The sequence below is a fragment of the Egretta garzetta genome, unplaced genomic scaffold, assembly GCF_000687185.1.
Source record: "Egretta garzetta isolate BGI_Z169 unplaced genomic scaffold, ASM68718v1 scaffold11, whole genome shotgun sequence".
NCBI lineage: Eukaryota > Metazoa > Chordata > Aves > Pelecaniformes > Ardeidae > Egretta > Egretta garzetta.
The window spans coordinates 836,757-858,124 of NW_009258621.1; the positions used below are offsets into that span (position 1 = coordinate 836,757).

At 36.1% G+C, this 21,368-nt stretch overlaps 1 protein-coding gene across 4 annotated transcripts in view; it reads right to left on the reverse strand.

Annotated features, from left to right (window-relative positions):
• Nucleotides 1-21,368, reverse strand: part of CDC42BPA (CDC42 binding protein kinase alpha) — a 185,415-nt gene that overhangs the window by 30,423 nt on the left and 133,624 nt on the right. For 2 of the 4 annotated variants that reach the window (XM_035903629.1, XM_009648187.2), the window contains exons 17-21: nt 20,723-20,847; nt 13,732-13,837; nt 12,979-13,127; nt 11,979-12,070; nt 9,346-9,422 (exon numbers count right to left, since the gene is read on the reverse strand). In XM_035903629.1, the coding sequence (XP_035759522.1) occupies nt 9,346-9,422; nt 11,979-12,070; nt 12,979-13,127; nt 13,732-13,837; nt 20,723-20,847 (549 nt within the window). Of the gene's footprint in view, nt 1-342; nt 463-4,395; nt 4,435-8,170; nt 8,219-9,345; nt 9,423-11,978; nt 12,071-12,978; nt 13,128-13,731; nt 13,838-20,722; nt 20,848-21,368 lie in introns of all 4 variants that reach the window. The other 2 variants (XM_035903628.1, XM_035903627.1) reach the window with 2 other exon arrangements.

Sequence of the window (21,368 nt, forward strand, 5' to 3'; positions counted from 1 at the left end):
TCAGCAGGACACTCCAAAGTGTGCTCTTACAAACTACAGTATAACATTAACTTTGTGCCAACATGACTGAGGATATGTTATGGAGAGAGACTGTATCTAGTAATTGATTCGACATAGATCCCATCCCTAATCAATTAACTGTATGTGAAAGGAAAGGCAACATTCCCTAAAATACAGTTCACCCTAGTGCAGAAGGCTCTTACAAGGTCCTAAACAGTCTCACTGCAGGGGAGTAAGTTTCATTCTAAACAAAAAGATTTGCAATAGCAAATTTGTAGTGAATTAGGAGTGAAACTGTTGTACTTAGAAAAAAAACCCAAAAATTTGTCAACAGTGAAGTACCTCAATTGGTTCAATGTCACTAGCTGTAGAAGGAGACCTTGATCTTGAATGGAGGTGAGACTTGCTATCTTCATCCCGTGATGGAGTATTAGACAATGTAAAATTCTCAACTGAATCAATCTAGGAGAACAATTCAAGAGGGAAAAAAAAAAACAACCAAAAAAATAAATCAAAGACATTAAAAAATAATTTTCAACTCTTACCAAAATAAGATACGGTAGCAGTAGACTTCCTAAGAGAGAACTGAGAGGATAAAAATTCAGTTTTAAGCAACTTCCTAATTAAAGTAAAAAAATGCAATGAAAATTATTGACTATGAACACGCCAAGGCTTCTGCTTAGAGGTGAGCACATGCATAAGAGCTGCTAGTTCAGGCGTCTGATAAACACTTGAAGAGATTTGTAATTCAGCATTTTTAAGGGGTGAACATTTTCTAAACACTACTGGGTTTTGTCCACTGGTAGTAGAGATTTGTTAGAAGTGAATTCCCACATAGGCCATGTAAATCACTGCAAACATATTTAGGAGAAAATAAGGAGAAAAGGCAGAACAAACAACTTATTTCCTGAGGTTAGTATTAATTATATTCACAGAGAATTTAGGGGGTTTTGCACCCCATTTGAACTACAAAAACGTCCTTACCCGGAATACATTTTCTTCAGGGGAATATTTTCCTAGTCCTTGACATACAGTGAAACTAAGCCCAACACACAAATACAACGAACAACAAGGCATATAGGTACAACCAGGTATCTTGGATAAGAAATCATCTTTTGTCAGTGTAACTGAAAAATCAGAGAATGCAGGATTCTTCCTTGAAAACAAGACATCTCCACATCAAAGTTTTCTATGTAAATTTATATTTTTTTAAAAAACAACTATAGTGAGATGAGGATGCTTTTCTCCACTAATAATAAAACTGAAAGTTGGAGGCCTACAGAAGCTCCACTGCACGCCTGGCTTTTCTGGAGCAATGCTATCATCGGTTCCCCATTGCTAAGGATTTGGCTAGCTTGCACACAAACTAAAATATGCAGCAACGTTTACAGAAAGCATTTGAACATTCCAGTGTTTTTTATCTCATTTGCCATTGACATCATACTAAGAATTGCACAAACTTTACTACTACTTTTTGGGAATAAAATATATTGCCAAGCCAATCTTACACATGCATATACAGTCCTGTTCTCCAGAAACTCAGTCATGGTAGTAAACAGGTGCAGTTGCTGTGGGGTTTTTTTTGTTTGTTTGTTTTTTTTCTCTCTCTCTCTCTTTTTTTTTTTTTTTTTTGGAATAGTAGAGAGTTAAATTTGATGTCTTCTAGTTTTATCATAGCCTTCAGAAAAAAAAAGACTATCTGGTGGAGAATGCTCATCAGCTTAATCAACTTAGGCATATTAAGATGCCTGCAAGTATTTCTGTAATGAAAACGGGAAATTCTCACACTCGGATACACCTGTTTTCTGCACATAGATCATGTGTTTCGAGCATTGAGGCAAAAATTAGCAGTAAAGCAAACATTTTATGCTCAGATTTATCAGAAGCAAAAAATAATTGGAAGCTTTATCCAGTATTAAAAACATTGATGCCAATATAAAAACATTGATACTTAAGTAGTAAATCCCCAGATACGTAACATTTTTTCAATTACTTTAAATTTTTTTAAGAGGGTCTAAACATGCGATAACTTAGAGTCCACTCAAAGACTGTTTAACCTTGAACAATTCTACCTGCTTCTTAGAAGTGTTATTAAAAATAAGCCCAATGAGGCAAATCTTCCACAGCTGCAGCAACGTTTACAGAAAGCATTTGAACATTCCAGTGTTTTTTATCTCATTTGCCATTGACATCATACTAAGAATTGCACAAACTTTACTACTACTTTTTGGGAATAAAATATATTGCCAAGCCAATCTTACACATGCATATACAGTCCTGTTCTCCAGAAACTCAGTCATGGTAGTAAACAGGTGCAGTTGCTGTGGGGTTTTTTTTGTTTGTTTGTTTTTTCTCTCTCTCTCTTTTTTTTTTTTTCTTTTGAATAGTAGAGAGTTAAATTTGATGTCTTCTAGTTTTATCATAGCCTTCAGAAAAAAAAAGACTATCTGGTGGAGAATGCTCATCAGCTTAATCAACTTAGGCATATTAAGATGCCTGCAAGTATTTCTGTAATGAAAACGGGAAATTCTCACACTCGGATACACCTGTTTTCTGCACATAGATCATGTGTTTCGAGCATTGAGGCAAAAATTAGCAGTAAAGCAAACATTTTATGCTCAGATTTATCAGAAGCAAAAAATAATTGGAAGCTTTATCCAGTATTAAAAACATTGATGCCAATATAAAAACATTGATACTTAAGTAGTAAATCCCCAGATACGTAACATTTTTTCAATTACTTTAAATTTTTTTAAGAGGGTCTAAACATGCGATAACTTAGAGTCCACTCAAAGACTGTTTAACCTTGAACAATTCTACCTGCTTCTTAGAAGTGTTATTAAAAATAAGCCCAATGAGGCAAATCTTCCACAGCCAAGAAACAGACATTCCTTTTCTTCTGCAAGTTAAACTCAGAGATCTAATCTATCATTTCATAAATGTTTCCAGATACTCTAAAGGCTTTCCCTTTCAAAGTAGCATCTTCATACCAAGAAATTTTCATGGTGTCTCTTAAAAAATTTAGTACAAGCATGGTATGAATGATGGAACTTTCCTGGAATGTGCTACAAAGCCTTTGTGGTTGAAGACAACTGCCGAACCAGTAAAAAAAAAGTAACAAATATATTTTTATTTTACTTATGAACATAAAAAGCCCGCAAAATACACAGAACCTGATCTACCATTACAGAATTTGAAGGGAATTTAACCACTACCTTTACTGCAGAAACAGGGCCTTAAGCTGTATTGCTGCAGCAATTCCCAAGGTTCCTTGCTTTAATGAGAACTAAGTACAAAAGCAACCTGACTCAACTATGGCCAAAAGCTTACATGGACCGTATTAACACCATGAAAATTAGTTTTAAACTAATCCACTGGATTATCAGAAACACATTTCAGTATTTCCTACTGAACTGTAATAGCCTTGTTGTCTTCCACAGGACAGTGCTTGGTTGTCTACACAGTGTCACCTGCATAGGTCTGAGCCAAAGCTGGCCAGTGTATAAACACATCCTGAGGAGAGACAAGCTTCTGAATTGGAGCCATGACCGACAAAACCAAGCAGTTACTGTAAACTTGCCTGAGCCGCTGAGCAGTGTGCTTTGACCTGCATAGCTAAGGTCATGATTAGATCTGTTGGGCATTATTGCTTATTTATTGAATATTCAGTATAAATGCTTTGTATGCTTTCCTATTCCTATCACCGTATGCATATAAAGGAAACAAAAGTGCAGCATGAGTTCAAAACGGACATAGCATACCTGGTACAAAGTCTGTCTCTCAAAGCTTTGATAACACCATGTTTAAAAATACACCTTGATTTCTGAAACACCATAGAGCTTTCCAGCTTAACAGACTACAACACATCCAACTCTGTTTTCCTTGTAGGAATTCTTCTTGCCCTCCTTGATGCTCCAATTTACTCAATTCCCCACTTCCCATTTATTTATCTCTCTCTTACGATGTTTTCTATCATTTGCTATGATATGTCTCCCCAATGCCGAACTTCTACCTTCTACAGGCAATTCCTATAACTCAACAGATGCCCTCTGTAAAGGGCAAGGAAACAAACAGGCCCCCATTTGACATTTGCTCATCTTCCAAACCTGAATCTACCTGATCAGCTTTCACAAAGAACTTTCATGTTGAAATGATAAAGTACCCACAGCATCTTCTCCAGTTACCGTGATTTTCTGCCCACAGGATTACCAAATGAAATACTCCAAAAGCTTTTAGCCCACAGCTGTAAAACAACAAAAAGCACAGCAGCAGCAGCAAACGGTAGCAGCAGCACAAGACATGCAGTGAGGTAAATACACAATCCATACATTAAACAACGGCATGTACACAACAGGCAAAAAATAAAGGGCCACATAGAGTAAGACAGCATCTTACACGTCTGCCTTTGTTAGCTGGAATACAGGAAGGAGAGCGCTTTAACAAAGAAAGGAGGAGAATATGTTACAAAACCAAACAGTGACACATACATCAGCTGAGAATTCATCGCTCTCTATCTCCAGAGGTGAGGTTTAGACACACACAAACATGTTCATTTTTACAAGTGTTTTGAAAACAAGATATTCTGGGGCAACAAGAGGGAAGAAACATCAAAAAAAAAAAAAAGGAGAAGTTATTTTAAAGTCTGTAGTTTTATACTGGACAACAGCAGTGAAACTGCAAGACTATATTACACTAATAATTTCCAGTTAGCATCTCTGTACTTTGAATAAGATTAATAAAACAATCTCTTGGAGCCACAATATGTCCAATTTAAAGTATCATTAAGAACCAGAATTATTCTGAACTTAATTACGAATGTGCAGGTAGAGTCAGGGCTCTCACCACACACTACTATGGCTTACTCTGTTTAATACTGAGAATTCAGAACATGATTTATTCTGTGGTTATTTACAAAGTTCAGATTTGTTTAGTCTAACTGAAGCCTATGGGAACTGCATGGGAGGACAGATTGCAGGAGGATTTAAGAAATCTATGTTTAATTCATAATATGTTGATAACAGGGGAAAAATATTTTCTAGTAAGTGGGGAAAATAATTTTGTCAAAGGAAAATGGGATTCCATTTTAGCGTTATTAAATAATCACAAATCCATCATTAAATAAAACAAGTTGATTGTTTCTAGTAGCTTGTGAGACACACAAAGATCCAGCTGGCAAAGAACCCCAAACCAAACACTTCTATTATCAGACACTTCTAGTGAACACAAGAGACTTAACACCTGGACGATGTTACTGAGAGACAGCCTGCAGCACACAGGAGGAACAGCGGCAAAGATTTGGAAATTAGTATGTTAGAGTCACTGGGGGTGACTTCCCTCCCCACCCGAATCAGAAACCAGACACCGCAAAACCCATTCCTACTCCCCTTTGCACCCTCCCGTGTGCACAGGAGATACAAGGATCAGTTCTGAACGCGTGGGTTTTCGCAGGAATGAGGATTCAGGCACCAGTTCTGCCAACCTGACCAAGTATCTTTTCACGGACGGACAGGTGGAACCAACAGTGACTGCTACACATCTGAATAGCGAACTACCACTTATCTTGCTCAGCATCTGCAGGCTACAGAGGCAGCAGGACATCTATTTTTACTTCTCTGCTCTAGAAATTGCAAAACTACTGTTTTCCTCATTGAAAAAACTAGAATTAACTCCAGTTATTCACGGAGGGCTACAAACAATTACGTTATTTCGATGGCAAACACACAAGACACACCCACGCTAGTAAACTCCAAGTGTAATCAGTGGGCCAAACTCAGTGCTGCTTACACATCTGTATGTTGAATAAGATTTTAGAGCTCTTCAAAAGAGTGCTATGTAACTGCACCTGCACATTATTTTACACTCTCTCGGTCATTTCTTAATGAAGCACAGAGGCTGAAGAAACACTACGGGCCATTAGTAATATTTACTTTGGGTTCTTGATTACAGGAGAGGCTTTCCTGAAACCCATGCAATATTGCAGCACTGCATGAGTCTGACCTGAGGACTTCTAATTCTTCCTTGGTCTTAATATAAAGAACCCCCACACTTCTCAGGTTTGACCGAGCACTGATTAATTCTTGAGATGCGGCAAGAAACACTGCCCTTCAAGGTAACCACTGTCAAAAAGAGACATCGGAAAGGGAATGGGGGGGTCACATCCAGTGGAGAGGGATTTTTAATACCCTCATTTTCATTTAAGTCTGCCTAATACATTGATGTATTAGCTCAATGAGCTGAAACACAAATAACCATTCATTCTGATAACTGAGGCTATATATTATGAATCTCTCTATGAAGGAATCAAGTAATTGTCCAACAAATGAAAGATGCAGAACTGACTTTAGCACAACAGTCAACTCTCTTCTTCTGCAGTTTTGCCAGATGAGAAAGAATTCTGCCCCAGTGTTAGAGACAATAGCCCCTGGCCAGTCCAGTCCAGAAATGTATTCTTGCCCAATGCAACAGAGAAAAAAAAATGCTCCTGACTCAAAATGAAGACGTTAACAGGAGAAGTCTGATTCTGCGTGTAGTCAGTCACCCACATGCAACAATATACACACTAATACCTGGAGTTTTACCCAAGACTAAAAGATGGGTATCTGAAAAGATATCTGAGTGGATCAATCAAGAAGAATGTCTTAAAGGATGTACGCCACCGGTTGAAAATTATTCACTTACATAGATTGAAAAAAAAAAGTGATTTTGTCAAAATGCTTGTAAAAAAAAAATGCTGCCTTCTTCAAAAAAAGAAAAAGCAATCAACAATAAATACAGAATAAATACTGATGTCCTTCACAACTAACTAGACAGCAACCAAGAAAACTTGCTTGTCCTAAGTTTCCCCTTGCAAAATAGAACATTATCATCTACTCTGCCACATACAATACTTTATTTCTCTTTTAACAGGTTTTAGGACAGAGCATTAGATAATTTTAAAGGTAACTTTCTGTGAAAGAACCTGCTGACACAAACTAAGTGTTCCTAATACCCAGGCAACATAGAGAACACTTCTTTAATCCAGATAAAGGATATAAATATTATTCATTTATTATTCATTGTAGATTTAACATGACAGGAAACTGTACTCATTTTTTTTGTGTAAGAAACTTCCAATAATATCAGCAAAACAAAGTTTTCTATATGCTATATAAAAATACAGGCAAATATCTTCTACTACAGTAACACAGATGTGCCGTCACATTTTGTCTAAGGTATATAACTGATTTACAGAAAAAAAGCGTCTAGAAGAAAAGCATTCTTTCAGAGTTTGTGAAAGGAAATGCAATCAGTAGCATAGGCCGTCTTTGTTACACCCTTCACAGCAGACAGTTCTAGAATAAAATTAATTATATCACATTTTAATGCAAATAGGATTATACTATTTTAAATACATATGTATAAACACGTGTGTATGTGTATACACATATATACTAGCACACACAGACGAACACACACAATATACCTACAGACTTGTAATGGATGGTTCTCTACCATGGATGCATAGTATATAGTTCAATTTTAAAAAGCTTATTTACTTTTATCTGCCTACTGCTTCTGTCTGGAAGAAATATAATGCAGTCAATTTCCAGCTTTTAACTCAATTCCCTTAGTATGCAATTAACTAGGGTAAATATTTAAACACTGTCTTGACAGAAAACTAGCATCTCAAATGGTAATAAAAAGTAGTAAGTTCACTTCAGTTATAGTGAGAACTACTTCTTACAATATTGGCTAAAAAAGAGACAATATTTTATTTGAGCAAACAGAAATTAACTGTATGCAGGGAAAACATTTTCACTGAAGTGATCAGAAAACTTTTGGAAACAGCTAATGATAAAGCAGTAATATGAAGCAATAGAACTAAATGAAATAAATGTACCAGTGATTTTGGACCCATTTTCCCCAGGCCATATCAGTAGATAAGGCCAAAAGCAGCTTCTCCCCATTAGAAAGACTATTTACAATTAAGAATGCTTCACCTGCCCTAAAAAAATTTAAAATTGAATATCTATCTATACAAATAGGTGTAAGTATGCTATTACAGAAATATTCTGTTCTCCACTGCACTTGCAGATTTTTTAAGTTGACTGCATTAATGTTTGAATATTCCAAATCAATCAAGTGATCTCTCTTATTGAGGGATTTACTGGTTTGAAAGTCAAAGACTTACGTCATCCATAAAATCAATCAATGAGGATGAAGAGGAGGAAAAGGAATCCTATTTTAATGAAAACAGCAGTAAAAAGAAAAGAGAGAGAGAAAGAGATGGATGAAGAAAGCTGTTCAGTATAAATAAAAGTGCAAAAATAAAGAACTGTAAATGACTAGTGCCAGTAAGTTATCTCAGTTAAGTTTTCATTAATTGCCTTTCATAGACAATTAATCAATAAACTACCTGTATAAAACCCAATGTTTTTCCAGCATTCAGTAATTTGTGAGATAAATAATTAAAAAGCAAATTAAGAAATGGTATTAATTGTGAGGACTTCAAGAGAGAACAATAAATTAATGAATATACAATGAAAAGAAAGTAAATTCTGGAACATCTGGATCAATAACATCAGGGATTATGCTCTTTTATAGCTAAATGTGGTGTCCTTGTACATCCATCAGGAAAGAAACGGGCAAATTTTAGACCCATCTATAACTGCAAAGGCGGTGCCTTGTCCCCTCTGAATTCAGTATGACCAATATTTCACCCCAGCTGTTCTTTTAAAAGAAAAATGATGCATTGCTTACTGTCAATTAAAAGAAAGAAGATACGAAATGTATAGCATTGTTTCAATTTCTTTCTTCCAGGTTTTCTACCTAAACTGGTCTTTTGTCTAAAAGTGACAAAGGAATTAAACAGATTTATTTTTTAAGTGTATAGGATCTGTGGAGAGGAGATGAACAGTAATTATCTGAATTTTAGAGATCTGTGTAAAATGAACAGAAGATGACAACAACCTAATAAATATACAGTACCAATGACTTCATGTAATACATTCAATGATTATTTCCCTGTTTTCTCTCATTTTTGCCAAACGAGTATCCGCATTACTTAGCATTTTTATGAATACAAAGAAAGGCCATTTGAACAACTACACTGTTCATGTTCACTATAAAATCAGGAAAATTTCTGCATTCAAGGTTTCAGAGAGAATTCACTATGATTGCTAGTGTTCAAGTGAAGACAGCCAGCACTGTAAATGACAAACAATTCTCACATATTATTATACACAAATATAAACGGGGCAATATGATTAAAATACAGTAGCAAATTCTCAGCAAATAGCATATAACCTGCACATAACAGCAGTAGCTCCAGTGACCAAGAGAGAGTTAGAATAGCTGTACACTTACTTCAAATTGATCCAGAGCAGAGGTAGGCGCATTCAAAAATGCCAAGAAAGAATTCTGTGAGTCTTGGTGCTTTACACCTAGAAAACAGCAGCAGGTTTTTAAGCTACAGAAAAATGGCCTTTTCATGGAGGACCTTTTCCTTGCTGAATCAGGGTTGAGTATCCACCTGAACCACCTACATTCTTTGAAATGAGTTGTCACATTTGGTCTCTTTTCCAGAGTAGATTTTTTTAACAGACTTACACCCACTAAGCAAGCAGCGTATGTTTAATTAACCTCTTCCAAGCTAGGATGCGCGTGGTGCGAATTCAACATGAAAACATACTGTATGTACGTGTCTATTATGTAGAAGGCACAAGTTTCTAATGTGCTTATGTCCATCCGCAACATGCACTGCAGGACACACAGGCATACACACTAATGCAGGAGCAGGTGTTGTCCCGGCTCCTGTCACACGCTGGATAGCCTACCGTGACAAAACAGCTTTAGCAAACAGTGAGGTTCCACAAAAATGTACAGAACGGGCTATTTGAGGAACACACTGCATTTCCAAATAATAGGAGTTCCTTGACCCATGCTCTGTGCCTGTCTGCCACCATTTACGTGGTTTTCAGCCAGTGAGCAGAGCAGGAACGCTGCATTCTCTGGAGCTGCAAAGGCTGGCACTTCTTGACTGTTCTTTTAACTTGCTTCAACTGAGATTTTTTTCTTCTTCTTTTCTTTGGGGAATAATTCAAGTTTCTGTGTGGGTGTTTATAAATCACAGATGTGTACAAACTCTAGCTTCCTGAACACCATAAGTATATCAAAGGTCACTTATTTATTTTAAAAAAATATCAGTGTCTTGCTTTAGCTGGCCATATCATCCTGTTTTCTCTAAATATAACCCACAGTGAATAAAGAAGTTACAAACAATCCTTTCCTCTTCAAAATATAAATACACTGAAACCCCAGTAAAAGATTCAAACCAATTCTCAAATTACCTGCTACTTTACAGAAACAATTTTAGTAATTTTTTTTCCCCCACCCTCCTCAGTTTCTGGAACACATTTATAAAGAGCAAAGGACTCGAGTGCTAATCTAAGTAATCCCTTCCTAGAAATCAATCTCCACACACAGGAAGTTACTTTACCGCTATACGTTCATTACATTTGAATCCTCTATACAGTTCATGATTCAAACATCAATATATTACTTCTTATAAGAGAAAACCAAGTTTAAAGATAATAAGGATTTTGGATTAAGGTGTATTTCTATCAAAATATCTGAATAGCTGCAGTAGAATCTTACTAATTTACATCTGGCAAAAGACATAACAACTAACTTTTCCTTGAATAGTACATTTTCTTTTTCTTTTTTTTTTTTTTTTAAGACAAAAGAAAATGTTTATCTCTATTTTCACAAAACCAGTAAGGTTTTAAACACTTGAAAAAATACAGGGTAAAATATTAATTATAAATTCTTAATAGATTGTTTACGCAAAGGAAGATTTCAGAAGCCGAGTACCCATGCATAATATTTAAGACAGTTAAAGAATCTATATAGGAAAATGCTAAATGTGACAAAGCATTACTGTCTCCAGGGAGTTGTTATCAAGAGTTCCTCTCCAACTACTTGGAAGAAGCATATCAGTGCGAAGCATCAAGATAAACAAGTATCAATTCCCTAAGTCTTATTTGCTAATCAGCACCAGTCATTTTTTACTGTTCTGTGTAGGTTTGTATTATTTTTACCACTCAACCAGCAATTGGAGGCCTATATATGGGAGAGGAATGTTAACTACAATACATTATTGACTGACATGCCATCACGTTGCAAAGACTGAACAGTATTTGACTTCCCTATGCAGCAGTTGTTGCCAGGGTTTTGAAACTCCAGACTTCAAACAGTTCCCTACAGAAAATTAGGTAATTCCATTTGGTCTGAAAAATAATTTCTTCCCATGTGACTCATAAGATACAAATATTAGAGCTACTACGGGAACTGCAAAGAATCAGCCAAATCATTAATCATCTCTCAATGAAAATGTTTTTTCATTTAAGAATTACCAGAAAGTCTCTTCTCCCAGCAACAATGCAAAATACTGTTAGACAGATGCACTAGAAGTCCCAGAACATACTCTTAATACCACAGCAAAGCAAACATGACCATACTGCTCACTACGTGGTTACAAAGCCAATCAACGAAGTCATCCCAGAAACAAATGAATGCTATGAAAGCCTCTGCAGTTGTTTACTCTCTGTGTAGACAAGGCCAAAATATTCATAGATGGCGAACACTATGATCAGTATTGAAGTCTAAATACCTTCACCCACCATAAAGGGGGAAAAATTATATCTATACTTGTAACAGTTTTCTGCAGTAAATCACCATACACATGCCAAATAAAAATAGTGCAGCTCCGACTCAAATAATACCTTACTGGTTCAAGTATATCAACAAAACTGAAGCATATTACAAGTATGTATTAGAAGTGCAAATGCAACTGCTGCGGGTACATCTTATCAAGCAATTGTGCTCACATTTTGTATGTCAAAGCCTGTTGGCGTTGTATTTTAGTTGCAAGGCGACAACTGATAAGATGTACCCACCAATGTGAAACATGTTATTTACTTGGATATCAGTTGCCATACCCTTTTCTGATCTAAGCTCTTCTGTCTCCTTTTTCAGCCTTTCGATATCTGTCAACAGTTCCATGTTCTTCTTCTCAGATTCTTGCAATTTGCTTCAAAAGAATACAGAGAAAAATCTATGTCAATATTGAGAATCCATGATACAAGTAATTTTTTTTGTCCATCTTTGCATGCTATTTAAAAATTAATGTCCAGTAAGCTTCATGATGTCATCAAACACCAGAATGAATTCATAAATCTATTGGGACCTATTTAGTATGGTATCTTAAAAAAAATACAACCAGAACAAGCAACTAGTTGCCCCTGTTTACCCATTAAATAGTCTTGTGTTTCTTATTTATGAGTATTTGTGTGAGCTTATATCCTGTGAATGAGAAAAGACGACCACATGTATTTTTATGCTTAAAAATTGGGGGTGGGGCCTGAGGAAGGAATAAAATAATCCATAATCTTCCACAGCACATCTTATTACTGTGCAAATCAGGATGCAATAATTGATTTTCAATGCAGCTAGCAATAGAATGGACAAGAGTATGTTATCAGGCACTGGAACAGGCTACCCAGGGAAGTGGTCGAGTCCCCATCCCTGGAGTTATTTAAAAGACAGGGAGATGAGGGGCTTAGAGACATGGTTTAGTAGTGGACAGGTCTGGTTGGACTCAGTGACCTTAAAAGGTCTTTTCCAACCAAATGATTCTATGTTCTAAGATACAACCACAAACTCTTACTTGCATTTGAACTTGTTACCACAACTAGGAGAGATTATATTATTAAAGTGAAAGCGTCCCCTCTGAAAGCCTTCAAGATTTCGTATTTTCCCAGTGAGTGTTCAGCTGCTTATACAATGAAGAGAGAGATGGTCTTTTTTCACGTTTGGATATAAGAAACTGGCATATCATTCATTATCAAATTTTGACAGACAAGGTACTTAAACTCATGATTTGATCACGCTCCCTGGAAGGTATCAAAGTAAATTTCCATCAGAACAATGCAGTCTTACCACTCTGTTGAGATACAGGAAGCTTTGACTTTATTCAATTCATCTTGAATAGCCTGTTTGGCTCGGATTTCAGCATCAAGAGCAGACTGTAGCTCCAACCTTGCAGACATATCCAGTTTTGCAAAGCGTCGCATCTTCCAGGGCATGTCCTAGTAAAGAATAAGAAAAAGGGAGAAGAAAGAATAAGAAGAAAGAAGTCAGAAAATGAGGAACATAACTAACTTCAACAATTATGTTTCTCAGTCTATTATGTTCTTAATATGAGTTCATTAATTCCAAAGTAATCTAAAGTTACAAAATTAAAAGAGTATTGTTATTAGTATTATTGTTTTTAAACTCAAGTACTAAATAGGCAAGATGAATGTTTTATGCTGTCACGATCTCAAAAGCAAAGAGATTTTGTGAATTCAAGTTTTGGCGTGCCTCAGTTCAAATGACAGCTATGAAGGACATTCACATTTCAGAAGTGAAAGGTTTTAATGCTTTCATGTCCCGAAGTATATATTTCCTTCAACAAATTCATGTATTTATAAGTAGCTACTTAAACAATATAATAGATAAAATCACGTTATAAAGATATTGGTGTTTAATTCATTAACAATAAATCTGCTATGCAATTATTCAGAAAGGAAGCACTACTGAAGTTTAACTTTTGACTAAGGCTCTACAGAAAGGTTATTACTGCAGCTGAAACTATAAAATTAGTATTTTTTCAAACAAAACCAAATCTGAGATATGGAAATACAGTCTTACTGTAGCTCTTGCACCCAAACTGGAGTTCCTCAGTGCCTCTAGTTCTTCTGTCATCTTAGAGGCCAAGGCTTGAAGATAACCTCGAGCATCTTTTTCATCACTTACCCTAAACAATTACATTAGAAGAAAAAGGTGTTTTAACCAAAGAATCTAAAGAAAAAAAAAATAAAGTCCCTTCAACAAAATAGCAACCAGAAACAGAAAAAAAGCAGAACACAAAACAAAAATCGTAAAATATAAGGAGAAAATCAAACAAAAAAAAACCAATACAGAAACCCACACAGAACTAAGCCTTTCTGCTTTGCACAATTCCATTAAACAATATGCATCACTAAGACAAGGAATAAAGATTGAAGAACTGCATATTTAAGTAAGTAATATATGTCTCAGTATAAATGTCAGCTACCTGAAATTGAGACTGTGGGAAAGAAACTTTTCAGGATTCAACCTATTTTTTGGGAGTCAATTAAGAAAAAAATTTATGACAAATAATGAACTATTCAACCATCCATATAACACTGGAACTATTGGTTGACTTTATTGTATTAATTGACTATGAGAACTAGTAGTTAGAATCAAACAGTAATTTCAAGAAATGCTACTTCAATAGGAAGAGTCTACTTCTAAAGTTATTAAACACCGTAAGCCAGAAGCAGGTGTCTATTTCCCCAAGCTTGCTTTCTATCAAGACATGTTTTCTGGGTGTAAACACATCAGTGAGGAAACACGTCTGTTTTTCAGATTCTTTGAGCACCAGTTGCAGAGGAAAAAAAACCTTTTTCTCATTAATCACAGCAGAAAGATCCTTCACTTTGCCTCAGGTATTAACATTGAAAGGGAAGTTGCTAAAAAAATTACCTCACCAAAACTAAGTAGCTTATGAAAAACCAAAGACAAATAAACAGAAAAAAAAATAAAAAGGAAAAAAAGCCCAAACCATTTCCTTTCACCTTGCATGCCTGGCTCTGAACATAGTCATCTTGCCCACAGAAGAACAAACTCAGTTCTGCAACAGCAGATCATATCCAAGTCTCTGAGCCAGTCTCAGAGACCAGCAGTCTAATACCACGCTAACCACAGAAATGTTTAAGATGTGCTCTAAGTAATGAGCCTCAAATAGTTTTAAGTAACTGTTAGGGAAGTGGGAAAATATTTTTTTCCGCTTCATGGAAATTAACTCATCCTTGCCTCCTGATTGTTCCTTAGTAACTGTAATCCTGAGTATGTTGGACTGGAGATGAGAGTTGTCCAGATGGTTGAATTTGTCTCTTAGTGACCTCTCTGCAGAAAGGGATTCCCCCCTGCACCTACAAAGCAATGTAAGTTTCTCTGGTTGACACGATGGGGTTCATACGCACAGTGAATATTGAAAAGGTGCTATTTGCAAGCTTGCCATTAATGAAAAAAAATAATTTCCTGTTTCAAAAAGATTTACAGTCACCAGGAGGCAAGAAAGACAGAGAGGACATACTCTGAACTGCCACGGGCAAGGGAGGAACAGAAGAGCTTTCCCACAGCGGTCTTAGGGCAAGATCACAATCCAAAAGCTATGGGCTAAACCTCTACAGGTTGCAGTGACTTCTGGGCACGCAGTTTAAGATTTATATAAAAGACAACTGTTTTAATACAGAGAAAGCTAGTGCATAAGTAGTGACCATTTGCCACAAAATTCCCACCCAGCATGAAAAAGTAAGCACTGAGTCATGTTTTGGGCTTTATCTTCTTTGTTTCCTGCCTACAATTTAGTTCAAGAGGTGGGGAGGACCCTAGGAAAAAAACCAAACAACCAAAACACATGTCCTGACTCTATTAAAAGTCAGTGAGTGCTTTGATATTAATGAGTCAGTATTTTCCCCAAGGTATGCCAGAACTCAATGGAAGCAGCATGCCAATGTTTTTCCAAAACATTCTGGATGAAATACATTTTGATGACCAGATCCAGATAATCTTGGCCTATACAGACCACTTCGGGTAGAAGAGTGGGCAAAAGACACATGAAGGAGTATAAAATGCTGTGGGTAGGAGGAGGTGCATAGTAAAAAGAAATGCATAGTAAAAAGAAAAGAGTGTAAGTAGGAATACAAAGAGTGTGAGCTTCTCAAGGTGAGTAAGTAAGTTCTCCTGATGTAGAAACTGGCATTTGATCTTCTCTATTTTAATGACACATAAAATCTTGGCAGAAAAAAGGGACAGTGTCAGATTAAAAATGAAGTTGAATTGATGCCTTATTTTTTAACTTTTCTAATTAAAGATGAACTACTTTAAATGTCCAATTTCTTTGTCAATATTTATCACGCCATATAGATCCTTCCTCATGGAAGGTGAGAAAACACTTCAGTTATTTGGTTTATGATGCACAGAACCATCAGGCTCTAAATTCTGAAAAGCTGCACAGGCAATAACCTCAGAGAGATGTTCCACAGAACATGTAGAAATCTAGAAAATGAAAATATACATATAAAGTCAATTTATGCAAAAACCTATACTGAGTAAGTCAGTAAATTCAAGCAGCACAATTTAGAGCGGAGATACAGTTTTGTCATCCACTAGATGGCAACATTCTCTCGATAAAGAGATACACTGATTAAACATGTGAGCCCAAGAGTTCTTGCAGATTATTTGATTTGTTAACAGTTTTACTGGGGTTTTTTTGTTTGGTTGACTTTTTTTTTTTTTTTAGAAGATAAAGTTAATCTTACTAATGCTTCTTTCCTTGCCCCCACTTCTTGCAGAGAGCCATAACAAGCACAGCCGAAGACTTAAGGGAGAAAAGTTCTGTAGGTTCCACCCAGAGTAATTTCCTTCTTTACTGAAAATTTAGATTAGATGAACTGTTCTGTTTTCATATATAATGTAAGTGGTCTCACAAGCTTAGTTCACTAACTATAAAGAACCTAGGACAGCGATATAGTACAAATTCCTCTAAAATGTAATTTCACTTTTTAGTTGGAGCCAACATCATGTCAACCTTCAAATAACCATTGACCAATATCTAGTATGGTATTTGTCAGGCTGCTAGGAGCTTCAGAATCTCTGGGTCTCTCTATCCAGGATATGTTACAATACAAAATGGACCCAGAGGACTTGAGATTTTTTGCTGGAGTGGTCTTGAAGCTGATTTAAATACCCCAAGGAAGTCTGTGGGTCATGACTCCCATTTCTCCTACAGTTTCTCAATGCTTTTACATTTCTGTCTTCATATCACTATGCTCGAAACTTCCAACTTAATGATTTTTTTCCCCTACACTCTCCAACAAAGCTTGTGTGTTTTTTTAAAACTACTTCTCTAAAAATTTTAAACATTTCACTCTGCTCCCAAACTGAAAATTTCCCCACAGTCCAGAATTTATATTTTATAGATAATTAATTTTTAGATAAAAAAGGCACTTGGAGGCTTTTTTACGTTTGATTTAATACAGAATTGTTTGGGGGTTTGGGGTGTGTGTGTGTGTTGGTTTTTTTAACAAAAATCAATAATTAAGATAAAATCAGCCAAATTTCTGATTGGAAAGATATCTAGTCAACAAGAATATTAACTGAATCTTCTGGTAAACAACAGTCACAGCTTCTGGCTAGCTAAATCTAAGCCTAACATCCACTCTATAAGTAAATCAGGTAGGATTTAGCTCATCCACATAAACATACTCAACAATACAGAATTCTTCATTTGAACTAGTTGTCTACACTTCCTCTTCAATCAGTGGGGAGAAAAAGAGACTTCTACAGTACTAGTCATGGGATTTATTTTAGTTGTCTACCTTAGGACTTCTAAAACTAGGTTACATGAATCCCTCCCAGAGAGACTATAAGTTAAGATTCTTGCCAAGTACTCTGGGAATCACTACCAAGATTTCCATCGACCTCCTTTCTGTAACAGAACAGAAATACTGTACCGTGGCTATTTAAAAGATTCCTTTTTAAAGTGACTGCATTAACCTCCTCTGCAATGAATCTCTTTCCCATCTCCCATAGGAAAATTTATAGCTGGCTATAAAAGCCTCAATATTTCTTACTCTTGTCAAGGAGTGATGAGTGCTTTGGCAAATATAAACTTGTCAATATAATAGCTCCATTAAGGCTGGATGATCTGCGAGGGTCTATTGCTACCACATTAGAATTAGCAATGAAAGTTTGATTCAAGTGTTTATATTAAGTTTTTGGCTATATTTATGGCATCTTGGGATACTAACAGCAAAAATAAAAAGGCTTTTGTACATTTGCCCTAAACAAGACGCAAGAGAGCACAGTAAGAAAGAAAGGAAATGCTAAAGGGAACATGATAGGCCATTAAAATTACTCGCAAGTTATAAAAACTGAAAGAAATAGTAATTTAGAAGGGCCCAAGGAATCATAAAGAAAGTGGCAATCTTGACCACCCAAAATGTGGACTCCAATACTAGGGGCAGATATCTGAGAGAGGTATCTATTAGATGTCAAAGCACTCAAAGGAGCAAGGGACTCCTTGGGCTTGTGTTACTTAAATCAGGGCTAGAACAAATCCCTTGAACTACCACAGGCAGCTGAGCAAACTGTTTACAAAACCAGTAATGAATTCCATCTACTGCCTCCTATCCTTCATGAATCATGGTACAAAAAGAAGACGGTAGGTAAAACCACATTTTTAAGAGGTGGAAAGTATGCACTCAAAATACATATTTTAAAGTAGTATTACATGAAAAATGTTAGTTTTGAAGAGAGACCCTACCAGCTCTACACTACTTTGTTAGCTCCAAGGCGTTCTGTTGTCATATGGAAGAGGTGGACAGGTATGGATTTAAACTGCATGTTCTTCTGAGGAAAAACATAGGCTTATGATCAATTAAATAAGATTAGTTTTCTTAAATTTTTTTTCTTTTAAAATGTTTATCGTTATTATAGATGTTTAAATACTTTATTTCGCACGCCATGTTCTACAGCAAAAAAAACCCAGAGAAGGACCTCATGTCAGTATGCAGTGCTGAATTCTAAGGACAGCAGCACTGTACATGACCAGATTATCTGGGTAACACATGGAAAATCTAAACATAATAAGAAAAAAAATGTAAGCCGAGATATAGGCTATATCTATATATTTCACATAGCTGAAAAGAGTTTAACATAAGCAGAGACAAGTATGGAGGGAAAATTGAGATGTGTACAGTGATTAAAAACTGGAACCAAGACAGATTTTTTTTATCTCCCTAATGTTTGCCCACAGCACTTCTATTTTTTTTCTTTTCACATAATTATTTACTTTTAAGTTCCATACTTTTTAAAAGACACTATATTATCATAAGGGATCAGTAAAATAGTATCCCTCATTCAGAAAGTTAGTCTTGTATGTTCCTAGTCTTTTTTCATTAAGTATCTTTAGAGATAACAAAAAATCCAATCCCAAACCTCTTTTACCCTCCAGTGACATCTCTAATATGTGCAAGATGCTTTATCACATACCTGAAGCACATCAATAGTACATCTTAAAATATTAAACACTCTCATAAATGGGAGAAGGGACATTCTTAATGGCTGCTGGTACATTTTTACATAGTGTTAAGTAAAACAATGCACAACTAATTCTGTCTTTTTCCAGAACTGACAAGTTTTATGAGTGCTTTCACATGTAAATCTGAAAAACGGGGTTTGGTTACCTTGGTGCATTAAGACAGGTAAGTGTTACCTTAAAACAATATGGAATGTGAAATAATAGGCTTATCTCTTGTTGCCTTGATTTTTTTCTGAATAGATATTTGATTGGCTAGAAATGAACTGTTCATTTAAACAACTTTTACTGGTTTTTTTTAATTACTTCTGTGACACAGGCCATGTATTACACTCACAGTTGGGAGAGACAAGATTTAAAAGGAACACGTACAAAGTGGACCCTTTAAATTGTTTAAGTTACGAATACAATGCCTTGAGACACTACGGACTCCATAACACAGATTGGCGTTACATAATTTTATGTAACAAACACTGTTTAAAACACATCCAAAAACCCAGAGAACAGCCCTTTTTTCTTGTTACGTATGCACATAGCTATATTCAAAAGCCAAACTTCTCTGTATTTGGACAATAAAATTATACTGATGTTAAATAATACCAAACTGGGTTTCATTAAAAAAAATGTTCCAGTTTTTGCTTTGACACAACAAATTAGATTTTTTCACTAACATGAGATGGGGAAAATGAGGGGAAACAAAATAATCAGGTAGTAAACCAAAAAAAGATGAGTGTATGATGATGAAGTCTTCCCAGAAGTGGATGATCTGCAAAAAACCACATTTGAATGGAAACTAGTTTTGTAGATGCTAAACACTGCAATGGACCATAAAAGGGGAGGGGAGAGAAGCAGGCACGGAGAGGAAAAATAAAGGCCACCTAGATAAGACAATCTTCTCTTAATAGTTTCAACTTGGGGTTTGTTTGGTTTTTTTTTTTGTGATTTATTAGAACTGGATGGAAGACTTTGGAAAAATAACGTCATTATTTAGCAGAAGTATTATTAGAAACATCACTTGACTGGCTTTGTGGTAGTCTCAAATGCCCTCCTTGTAAAAAAAAAAAAAAACAAAACCAAAAAACCCCCAAAACACAACATAAAAGTTGCACTGTATTTGTTTCATTCTGCCACATGCCAAGCAGATGAAGGAAATTAATGCCGAGACACAAATATTCTTAGCCACTGCTTTTCCCAGGCTTGCTCCCTCTCAGGCGTGAGCTCAGCACATGACTCCTTCCAGCATTCTTCCAAAGCCACAAGGCACACCCAATGGGCATGATTCTTCTGCACTTAAAAATGTCATATTTGGTAAGACACTTTCGCTCTTAAGGAGGAACACAATTTTCTGGATTTGGATATTATTAAAATCTCAAGCAAAAATAGAGCAGAACCCAGACTGGTGTGAGATATCACCTAAGCACTTGCAAGTGCCGTGTGCAAAGGCAAAAGCTCAGTAACAGCCCTACCACATACTGAGGGGATTCGGCAATGACATTAGAGCAGAATATTCACCATTGGATGATCTCAGTAATTTGGGCCTCCCAGTGGGCCACGGACTCCTTTTTATCAGCCAGGTCTCTCATCTCTTCTTCCAGCTGCCGGTTATTCATACTCAGCCTCTCAAACATGGTGGTGAGCTGAATGAGAATTTAAACAAGTTGTTAAAGTTATACGCTGCTGCGACTCCATCTCTGTGCAGACTCAAAGCCAAGTGTTCCCCTCTCCCCCATTGTGCATCTGCTTTAAAATTGGTACTACTCATTGCAATAAACACCATGTAACAATAAAAGCCAGAATCTCTTCTCATGTATGACCTCAGCTGCACTGAAAGACCATTTTTAAGGACTAGAATACATTTTTACTCTAACAAATTAATTAGCTTTCTGAGAATTAGTCTCCAAATACCCCCACAACTCTTAGAAGGTTTCTGCTTTGCACCATATAGGTATGGAATGATCTATACAGAAAAAACTACATTAAAAGAGCAAAGCGAGGGCACAAAAATTGTTATAGCCCAGATAAAACTGCTGAACTTCTCCCTTGTTTAGTTACCATGGAGAATGACAGGCTTAACAGATACAGGTGCAAGTCAGTCCTGAGATTCTCCAGGTGTCTCACATTCCCCTATTTTTCATTTTACTTACTTGCAGACAGGGAA